Below are 10,754 nucleotides of genomic sequence, written 5' to 3'. Positions count from 1 at the left end.
AACACTGTATTAAGTATTAATGATAGATTTGACATTCATAAAACTAATTGAGATGAATTTGTTTATATGGAAATGGCAGACTTATCAAATTTGAATTAATGGTCTTTAACACGTACATTTTACTTTTACACCTCTATATTTATTTGAAATACTATTTTTACCTTATTTTCCTTGATGCTCATTTTTATTATTTTAACAAATAAATTATGAGGTTTAGGGACATGAAAATGAGAGGTTTTGAGAATTGAAACTGATGATTTATATCCAATTACCAATAGCTATTTCATATTCTATCCACGTTTTTAAGTTTATAGTAAAGTTATAAAAGCATACATTATTTTTTGAGTTAACTACAATCTGGTAAATTAAACTTACTTTGTCACATAAAAAACAACCTATCTCGTATTTTTAGTTTTTGAATTAAAAATGAGTTTTTAGGATTATTTTCATAACGTATAAGAATATTGGGATTAAGTTATTTCAAATTACCAATTTCGATGTTTTAAATTTAAGTTGATTTTTTTTCTAAAGTGAAGAATGACTCAAATTAAGTTATGGAACCCGTTTTCTATTATTTAGCTACTCCATTTACACTTAAGTAATTAGAATATTTTCAAATAAAAACTTAAAAAAACATAACCATTTAATGGAGAGTTGTTTTAGGAAAACCCATTATAATATCATGTCTTGACTTGAAAGTTGTTTTATGAAAATCCATTATGATATATATAAGACTGCTCAAAATCAGGATTATGATTGAGGATTAAAACGCATAAAATGATAATATTTATGAGAATTGATGTATTGAATATTTGAAATTTGAATGAATGAAAAGAGTTTTGTAAGTAATTTTCCAATAAAAGTAACGATTAGTAGTTATTTTAAAGTAATAATATTAAGAAAAGTGATGAAAGGAAAAATTAAAATATAAATAAGAGGGGGCAGTTGAAAGAAAACGGAGAGAGGAAAGAAAAGGTGAACGATTCTTTGCTGGTGGAGTACTCTACTCTCTCTTCCCTTCTTTTCTTTCTCTTCTTACATTCCATTTTCTCTCTCCTCCTCACTTTCTCTCTCTATAATAATATACAACTTTCCTTCCCTCACTTCTCACGTAATAATAACAAAAACACTCACACCAAAACACAAGAGAGAATCTCTCTCTCTCTCTCTCTTCTTCTTCTTTTCTCTTCACCACGATTTCAGGTTCTTTTCTTATTCATCTTTCTTTCTTTCATTCATTTCTTCACAATCTTGATTTTTCCTTTTTATTTCGGCAATGCTTGTGTTTGCATAATTGGAGTACTGAAAGTTAGGGTTCTTGTCTATGTTTCTGTCGTTGATTCTGAATTGACATTGGTTTGGAGTGAGTTCATTTCTGTCACATCAACTTGTTGTAAATTTTGTAGCGTCTTGGTTTTGCTTTGGTATGAAATCATTGGAGGGATGATTCTTGATGAAGAAGAGTTGGAAATTGGAGAGATTATTTGAGTATTTGAAAGACTCTAGTGTCATTTAGGCTCTTAGGGTTTTACATGTTATTCTCATTTGTTTACTTTTAGGCTTATCTGTTTGCATTCTTCATGAGATGCTTGCAGGGATGTCAGAAATGTGTTTCTTCAACAATCTCAATGAACTGAACTGAAAAGACCCTTTATTTGTCTTTTTAATTTATAATTATACATCTGGGATTAGGCGATTCAATTGTGTTCTGTTGATTATGTAATTCATACATTCATTTGTTACATTCATTGTTGCTTTGTTGTTTTATCTTGCTGAATATTTCCAAAAATAATCAGTGGAGAACAAGAACTGAATATTTTGGATGGGTAACAAACTTGGGAGGAGGAGGCAAGTGGTAGATGAGAAATATACAAGGCCGCAGGGGCTGTATAATCATAAAGACGTGGATCATAAGAAGCTGAGAAAGCTAATATGCGAATCAAAGCTTGCACCATGCTACCCTGGAGATGATGATTGCACCTACGATCTTGAAGAGTGCCCAATTTGCTTTCTGGTCTTTTTTCTATCATATACCTGCAACATTTGTTCATTTGCCCTAATTTTGTTTGATTGTAACCTTTCTTTATAACTTTTATAATCCTTCCGTTTCATCTTTCTTTTTTCGGTCAATTCAGTATTATCCAAGTCTAAACCGATCAAGATGTTGCATGAAGAGCATTTGTACAGGTAATTATTATTTGGTTATATTCTCCAGTTATATATTTTGTCTTCAGGAGTTGTATACGATCTGATTAATGTCCTTTTATCAGAGTGCTTTTTGAAGATGAAAGTTCCAAATTCCACTCGGCCTTCACAGTATCCTATTCCTGCTTACTAGTTTTTTTTGTGTGTTAATATATTTGATTCGTAATTGTCTTCTTGCAATTCTCATCTTTTACACTGCTTTAATGATACAATAATGACTTGCCTTAAAATACATGAGATGCCCCTTCTGCAAAACGCCAAATTATGCTGTGGAGTATCGTGGTGTGAAGTCGAAAGAAGAGAAGGGACTTGAGCAGATTGTAAGCAGTTTTTGTCATTACTACTGTCTTTTAGGACTGTATTTGCTGAAATGTTTGCAAGGGAATTGAGTTTCACTCACAGACTCTGAACTGTTTAGGAAGAACAACGAGTTATAGAAGCAAAAATTAGGATGAGGCAACAGCAACTCCTTGATGAAGAGGAAAGAATGCGTAAAAGACAAGAAATAAGCTCTTCAGACGGGAATGTAACATTTACAGATGTTGAATACAGCTCAAATGCAGGTAGTCTTTCATTGCCGTTCTGGACATTATCTGTATGTATGTGTGACTGACTCTAGTTCTACAAATTATTCATTTGATTCAATTTTGCAGTGGCTGCATCTTCAGTTTCTGTTGTTGAAGGCGAAGAAATTGTTTCTTCTCAAGACTTGTCTGCAACCTCAATGGTTAGACCGCCTCCAGCCACTAGGACCAACAGGTATTCTGGCCTGTTTTGATTGCTTCTTCTTTTTGCTTTATTTCTGTTTTTTTATATCCCTTGAAAAAACAATGAAGGAAAGGAAATTAATTGAAATATATAATTGCCTAAAAGTTGTGTATGATGGTTTAACTTTGTTTCCTAATAATGATCCTTGGGTGTGTAATATCTTCTCAAGAAGATTCTAATTGTAAGATTATACCATGTCCATTACATGATCAAGCATTGAGTCCATTATAAGATGACAAGTGCTATACTAAATGATGACAGAACAGAGAACATATACACTTTCGTTTTGCATGGTATTATTGATATCTCACATTTGCATTGTCAATTAGTCAAGACGCTGGGTGTCCTCATATTTGGTTGTTTTGACTTTTGAGAATGTTTTATTATAAAACTATAGAAGAATTCAAATGCTGTGACTGGTCTGGTTGTGGACAAAAGTGCATAAGATATTTCATATACTGTACTTAAGAAACTTGATTTTTGACTTACCAATATTTTATTTCTCTCCCAAAACGGAAATTTGCGGAGAGGTTTGATTTGACTTAAATGTTGATGACATTAATGGTCATCTACACAAGTGCATAAGTTCTTTTTAGTATATTTAAGGGAACTAAATAATTTAACTGAGCTTTTATCCCAAACTTGAAAACTGCAGAGATGATGATTTTGACATTGATCTTGAGGACATCATGGTCATGGAAGCAATATGGCTTTCCATTCAGGTGAAAACCTATTTTTGAATATGCTTAGCTATAAACATCTTAACGTTGAATTTAGGATGAATTAAGTTTTTGTTCTCTATTTGCTTACTCTAACTCTGTCCATTTTTGTCCTTATTTTTTAATTTAGTCATTTTACTCAAATTTTACTTATTATGTCCCATTTTTTCATTATGTTGATCCTCCATTTAAAATATTTGTATTAATGGGAATGTGTAAAGCAGCATTGATTTGATAGTATTAGCTGAAAAATAAAATTATAATATGAAATGTCGTAATAAGGACAACAATGAACGTATTATTAAGTCGAGGGATTTAAATCACTGAAAAGGAACCAGAAAATAATTTACCCAGGGATTTATTAAGAAAATGGAAGATAACTGCTCCTCTGTAGTATAGTGGTTTACAAATTTTACTTTTTTTAACCTCACATTATAATTTTATTGTTTGGTTACCAGCTTTGGTTAAATTTGAAATTGCTCACTGTCAGTTTCTATATGTCAAATCCTTTCAAGACAAATGATGAGAATAAAGTTGAAGTAAATCTTTCCAAGGGGGGTGTTTTATTTTGTTCTGTCCTTTTCTCATCTCATTTTTTTTTTATTGCTGGCTGATTTTGAAATTGTCCTTTTATATTTGTGTATCTATATCAAAATTTGATTACTTGGTGGTCAATAATTTAATGTTTTCTTGAAAAAACAGAAAAAAGTCATTCATGTTTAATCTATTAATTCTTAGTCATTACCTGATGATGGAAGATAATAAGGGTCCCTCAAAATTCTCAGTTTGTTTGGTATATAAGTTGATCTAAAGTTTGAATCAATGTAGCATTTTTTTGCAGCGTGCAATGTCACTCTATAGTCTAAACAAAAGGGCAGTTCTTGGAAAAAAGAATTATATCATGCAATTCTGCTCTTTATTTTGTGTTTTCAGAAACATCTCTGTTTTTTTAGATAATGAACACTCCTGTCTGATTGTACAGTATATTTACACTGCAGGAGACTGGGAAGCAGAGTTATTTATCTAATGCTGATTCTGCTTCCAGACAATATGTAGTTGATGATCCATCTGTTATATCTGCTCTGGGTCAACTGACAGGATCATCCTCCTCTCCATCTGCAGGCCTTGCTTGTGCGGTTGCTGCTCTTGCTGAGCGTCAGCAAACTGCGGGAGAATCAACTATGAACTCAGTCATTGGAAATTCATTTAACACGCGGCAAGGTTCCAACAGTTTTTATAACAGGCTTGGTGGAGATCTGGGTAGCTATCCATCTACAGACAACATCAATGAGGTGCTCCCAGGTGATACTGCATCATTGACTCGGGTTAATAGTGAATGGGACATGGACAATGGGCCAGAGGTGGCTGAAGCGTCGGTAACCCACTATGCAAGCTCTGTTGCAACAGAGGATGGTGACAGACTATCTTTACCACAGCCTGATGACATTGGTGGCAGCCTTCAAAGTGCTACAATCCCCATTCTTCCAGAGAGCTTTGAGGAGCAAATGATGTTAGCTATGGCTGTCTCATTAGCGGAAGCTCGAGTCATGTCAAATGGACAGAGTGCTTCGTGGCAGTAGATTTTGGTTGAGGTACCGGTATAATCCTTCTTGAATCGGTGATGCTTGCCATGGCTGTTTGGCCAGCAGTCCTATTTAGAGTTTCAGTGAAATTCACAACGTGTGCAATTTGTCCAAAGATCAGGGGTGATATTATCCTCGCACATAATCTCTATATACAAATGTCAAAAGAAAACAAATGATTCAAGCTGGTAAAAGGTTTCTGCATAGTTCCTTTTATTTGTTAATGTCTTGCCCCTTAAGTAATGTTCTGTAAATAGTGTTTCAAACGTCCACACCTCTGATAGGTGTCTTTTCATTCTTATAGTAAATAATATATGGCAAATCCTAGATACATAATGAGCAAAGATAATTTAAATTGCCGTGATTAAAATGTCTTCAGTCGTTGAAGTTATTATACCTTAGAGTGTGGCGCTTAAAATATTTGGGTAACTCACATAAATATTTTAGAGTGTGGGCGTTTAAAATGTTTTCTTAATGAAGCCACCCGTACTGGAAATTTGTCGTTTCTCACGCTCATTTGCAATGAAACAGTAGATTTTACTCATAAAATCTTATTGTATAGTAGCTTTCAATTATTGTGCATTTTATTATATATTTCTTATCGTTTCCTGGGTCAGAGTGAATAAGTCTTATTGTCCACAACTCCGCATACGGCTGGCTTAGACAATATTTTAGTAGATCACAAGGACAAATTGAGCATTTTTGGTCTATTGCGATGTAGGTTGCGGCTTGGAGGAGGCTGGCTCGTGTCGACCCGTAACACCTTTTGATAGCTCTTTAAATTGGTGAATTAATGTTTTCTTCATTTTGTTAATAAACTTTATTTTTTTGGTTGTTGTTTGGGTCGGTTAAGATCCTTTACTTGTATTGAGGTTGTTGAAATAAAAATTTCATGCTACTTGTTGATCTCCGTTTAGAATGCATACATTGTAGTCATGGGAGAGAAATTTCATTGCAAGCTAGTCTATGGAAACCACTACTTTAAGGATAGTCTATCACCAGAAATTTAGTACCGACAGTTATAGAGGGGATGATCTCCAAAGGTTGATCATAAGGGTTATGTGACATTTTAGAGTTATACCTTCCCCGGTGAAGCCAATGAGTTGGCCATCATAAGACACATGGTCCTTTTGTTCAGTTTGAGCTTCTCGAACAAATCTTAGAATATGATGTCTGTTGACCTGCCTTGATCAATAAGGAGTCGTTTCACAATTCAGATATTTATCTACCTTTTAATGATCACAAGGGGTTGTCATGCCCCATGACGGTGTTGCCGTAGACCATAGTCTGTCATAAAAGGTTATGGCAGGTGTTCATCTTGATGTTTGGCATTGTATATGCTCATCTAGGTCTAATGTTCATAACTTATTGGACATATCTTTTCATGGCAGACTTGGAAGGTTCTCATGCATCAAATCTTTTAGGCTCATTTTCTCTTCACCTTGCTCTCCTCTCTCCCTCAAAACTTGTGACTTCCTCTTTTATGAAGACATTATGAGTTTTGAAGATAACTCCTTTCTCTGTTATCTAAGATAGTTTGTGGTGGTGGAAATGGAATATCCCACAATGACATCCACGGTGGCGCACAAAGTGACTCATCTCTATGCTTCCCTCTTGTTTGTCCCATGCTATTTCCGGTGGCAGAAGCACAATAGTTGCTATCGGTGATATGTTGGAATCAGATAATCATATTTCAATGGATTCTCAGTTACAACTACTTGGCAAAAGAAAAGTCTTGGCTGAGATAAAAGGTCGTTGAGAAGCTTCATTTACCAACAATCCATTGAATCCTCCTTTGATTAAGACAGGGCCATTAGGGCTAGCCCAACCGGTCTTCAGTCAAGCCTTGGACCTCTTAGACTGAGACCTTTTTCAAGCCTAAATTCCTCAAACCTTCATTTTTTTTCCCTAGTCTCATGATAAGAAGACAATTCTCCAAATCTTCTTACAAATCTAACAATAAATTAGTTTAGTTGTGTATGGCCTCATTAGATCACTAAAATGACGAAAAAATCAAGCGTTAGATTCATGTGAACAAGACTTGTTAAGAGGGGTAGTCACACCTTCGAAAAGAATTAGTTCATTACTCATAGAGTAAGGAGATACCTTCCGGCCCCTCAGGTGTGAGTTTCATACTTTCCGCCCCTCTCCCTTGAGTCCACTATGTCTCAACCGAACTATCGACTCTGATATCACTTGTTGGACCAGGCTGCGATCGAAAAGCCTCCAACTGTCGATGAGTTCCATTGTTATTCACGTTTTGAATCAAAATCTTAATGTGTTAGTTCTACAGACCTTAACTCATAACATTTGATGTTCAAATTATAAAATATCAACAAACGTATGTGTTGTATTTATAAACACACAAGTATCAATAACAAGTTGGTTTAGTGATAGAACAACCTGACCTTATAAAATATTTGTGAGTGACACTTTATATGAAACGTGTAAAAGAAAAAATAAAAGTACCATACCAACTCCTTTTTAATTCAATATTAGAACAAATTATACTCAAAGCTTACATCGTATGGAGTATGGACCACTAATGATTGCGTTAAGTCCCTTTCTTCTTCCAGGTTGTATTTTTGGGCTTAGTGCAACAAGACCCACGGGTTTCACAGACTATAGTTCCTTAGGACTCAAGAATGGTCCCTCTGCTTGGAGATGAGCTCACAAGATATGTTCTAATCCACAACATATTGAGGTGCCGTATCAATTCTAATTTTATTTTGAATGCGTAACTGTCTCTCAATATGTATGCTCAAATTTTCTCTTTTATTTGATAAAAGGAAAATTAGAACCTTACTATACAAGAACATTGTTATATAATATTTATTCTAACAATCTTTTGTTTTTTCTAATTACTTCGTTCTCTATTTCTATTTAAGAGAACAATAAAATTTCCATGGAGCTAAAAAAATGTTGATGTCTTAAGCTTTTCTGAAATTTTTGTGAACAAGAATAATAACAATAGGTCTTTGTTGTTGACAGAAAGCACATGACATTTACTAAAAAAAGCACTTACATATTGAAGCATAAGGAAAGGGAGTTTTTATACATAGTATCCTACCTATGACTGATCCTGATTGATAGACAACTTTCATACCAAAGCAAATGAAAAATAAAAACCCACTTCTAGTATATACATTAAAAACCATATATTATATATATTACATTGATCCAGTTAACATGTGCCCCCATAACATTGTTCTAGCATTATGATGCTGAAAATATCTCAAAGTGGCCAAGCCTATTGTCTGCCAATCTTGAAGCATAAGCTGATTTCTTGTACTCAAACCATGTAAACTCTTTGTATAAGCTTTCCTCATTTTCTTTCATGAGACAAGGCAATGGTGCTATTTTTTCACTTAATGGTGGACCACCAAAATAAATCATTGAGAGCCTTGAATCAAACCCATTTGCTAAAACCCTGTGCCTCACACTCCTGAACCGCCCATTAGTCATAACCTGTGGATCACCGACCAAACCAAGATATTGCACGTTAGATAGCTATTAATAAAGAGATACAAATCACATATTTTTAATAGTATCATATTCTCTGGACTAATCACATAATGACACATGAGTAAAAAAAATAAAAAATATGGCAGAAGCATATGACATATATTCTCTGGCGGTAATAAAGATGATTCACAAGGCAAAGTAGCACACTACCTATTTAATTTATTCAACCATTATATTTCTTAGAATATAATTTATTATTCAAGTTGTCATTCTTTTTTTCTCTTTCTTCATAGGGAATTGAAAAAAACAAGGGAGTTGAATGAGAAGGGTGATCATTAAAAAGTCAACCAAAATAACACACATTAAAAAGCTACTACCGAAAAGGTAGAGTTTATCTACATGTCAAACCATTTCACATCTTATCTATAGGAATAGGAGGAACAATAAATAAATAAAACATAAATGTGTTAATTAATTCCCTTTGTCTAGTTGCTATCTACCTATTATTAACTAGCCTGTTTTTATTATTGAATTATTAAAAGAGTGAGTGATCTCAGCATGTACCTGAAGAGAATCACCAACATTAATGAAGAAAGAGTTATAATCAGGTGGCACAGAAACCCAACTCCTATCTTTGAGACAAATCTGTAAACCTGAAGTGTTGTTGGACCTCAGCAGGGAAATGATTTGTGGGTCTGTGTGCTCACCAAACCCAACCAGGTTTTCACCATTCTTATTATCCAAAGCCATTTCAGGACAAGGAGGGTAATGGTTCAACCTGAAAAGAGAATCACTCTCTTTATCCATCAGAAGCTTGCTGAACACATTCTTTTCCTCAATGTTCAATCCCTCAGCCATCAACTCAAGAATCTCACAACCCATCTTCCTCACAGCACATATATAATCATTCAACACATTCCTACATAACAGTACCAAAATGAGAGGATCAGCACTTAACCATAACTTTCACATTTAAGATTTTTATTGAGGAAGTTACTCATAGAATAATAGTGCAAATTATACAATTCCTACCATTTTTAATATAAAAAATTGCATATAATAAACTTAGGATAGACATAGAATATTGATATGTCACGATAGGAATATAAATATGAATATGAAATAACATAAAATAATTTAAAGGCATATAAATGATTTTTTTTTATATTAACAAACACAACAATTTTGAAGTATGAGTGACTTGCTATAAGATCAAATTTTTTGTTAAGATTGATTGAGTAAAATAGCATACCTAAACTTATCTGTAGTTTGTCCAAAAACTGAGAGTCTCATAGAGTTATAATCCTGGTTGTTCTTTAGAAGAAGGTATTCAACCCAACCAACATCACCATTTTCTCCAATTTTCTTGTTTCCATAACCAAATGGATTAGGTGGACCTGCCTTTTCTTTTTGATTGTTGGGAAGAGAGAAAAAGTTGATGGCTTCAGACTCCAACTTTGAGATAGCTTCCATAGGGACACCATGGTTGATGACCTTAAAGAATCCAAACTCCTCACAAGCCTTTACTATGAGAGTCTTTGCTTCAGGTTTGGAAAGGTCCACCACAGGAATAATTCCTGTGGAGGAGAATGCAGATGTTTTGTTGCAGTGCCTGATATAGGCGTACTGCTCTGTTGTTTGTTTTGACAATACTACCATTTTTGCAGCTTTTGATGTTGCCTTGTTTTTTGGGTAGTAAGTGAAGTGAATATGAGAGAGAGAGAGAGAGGAATTGAAAAACAAAGATATTGAAGAGTTTTGAAAGTGTTTGATAGGCTTTTGAGTTATGAGAAGAAGATGCTTGAGAAAAATGGTTTGGGTTGCTTGGCTATTTATAATGAAAAAATAGGTGAGGTTCTAAATCCAACTCTATATTTATATTTGTCTATATTTGTGTAAGTCTCTGTTAGATTTTCAGAAAGACCATAAATGTCAACGATTCAATTCTTAGAAAGATATTTATAAGGAAGAATAAATGATACCTTAAAAGAGATTAGTTCTTTATTCATAAGCG

The 10,754-nt window shown here is 34.0% G+C and overlaps 2 protein-coding genes across 3 annotated transcripts; one reads left to right on the top strand and one right to left on the bottom strand.

Annotated features, from left to right (window-relative positions):
• LOC109351969 lies at nt 961-5,604 on the top strand. Its single transcript, XM_019593703.1, has 9 exons — nt 961-1,203; nt 1,797-2,014; nt 2,136-2,187; nt 2,271-2,316; nt 2,444-2,525; nt 2,624-2,768; nt 2,859-2,964; nt 3,629-3,695; nt 4,691-5,604. The coding sequence occupies exons 2-9, from the start codon at nt 1,823-1,825 to the stop codon at nt 5,270-5,272; spliced, it is 1,272 nt and encodes a 423-aa protein (XP_019449248.1). The 5' UTR covers nt 961-1,203; nt 1,797-1,822; the 3' UTR covers nt 5,273-5,604.
• LOC109351968 (gibberellin 2-beta-dioxygenase 1-like) lies at nt 8,260-10,554 on the bottom strand. Of its 2 annotated transcripts, none has more exons than XM_019593701.1 (3): nt 9,993-10,551; nt 9,305-9,659; nt 8,260-8,743 (listed from the first exon to the last, which is right to left on the bottom strand). In XM_019593701.1, exons 1-3 carry the CDS (start codon nt 10,397-10,399, stop codon nt 8,492-8,494), a joined length of 1,014 nt encoding a protein of 337 aa, XP_019449246.1. In that variant the 5' UTR covers nt 10,400-10,551; the 3' UTR covers nt 8,260-8,491. The 2 variants fall into 2 exon arrangements, with proteins under 2 accessions (XP_019449246.1, XP_019449247.1); XM_019593702.1 differs by lacking the exon at nt 8,260-8,743 and adding an exon at nt 9,022-9,206 and having other exon boundaries at nt 9,260-9,659; nt 9,993-10,554.

The sequence above is a fragment of the Lupinus angustifolius genome, chromosome LG07, assembly GCF_001865875.1.
Source record: "Lupinus angustifolius cultivar Tanjil chromosome LG07, LupAngTanjil_v1.0, whole genome shotgun sequence".
Lineage (NCBI taxonomy): Eukaryota > Viridiplantae > Streptophyta > Magnoliopsida > Fabales > Fabaceae > Lupinus > Lupinus angustifolius.
Note: the sequence above shows the minus strand (reverse complement) of the source record. Positions and strands in the feature narration are given on the sequence as shown.

What these genes read in the sequence shown, in the direction of transcription:
- LOC109351969 (XM_019593703.1), top strand. Translation starts at nt 1,823, where the DNA reads ATGGGTAACAAACTTGGGAGGAGGAGGCAAGTGGTAGATGAGAAATAT. An exon ending in CCAGCCACTAGGACCAACAG is followed by an intron (nt 2,965 to 3,628) that starts GTATTCTGGCCT and finishes TGAAAACTGCAG; the next exon opens with AGATGATGATTTTGACATTG. An exon ending in CAATATGGCTTTCCATTCAG is followed by an intron (nt 3,696 to 4,690) that starts GTGAAAACCTAT and finishes TTTACACTGCAG; the next exon opens with GAGACTGGGAAGCAGAGTTA.
- LOC109351968 (XM_019593701.1), bottom strand. Translation starts at nt 10,399, where the DNA reads ATGGTAGTATTGTCAAAACAAACAACAGAGCAGTACGCCTATATCAGG. An exon ending in CAAACTACAGATAAGTTTAG is followed by an intron (nt 9,660 to 9,992) that starts GTATGCTATTTT and finishes ACTGTTATGTAG; the next exon opens with GAATGTGTTGAATGATTATA. An exon ending in ATGTTGGTGATTCTCTTCAG is followed by an intron (nt 8,744 to 9,304) that starts GTACATGCTGAG and finishes GGTGATCCACAG; the next exon opens with GTTATGACTAATGGGCGGTT.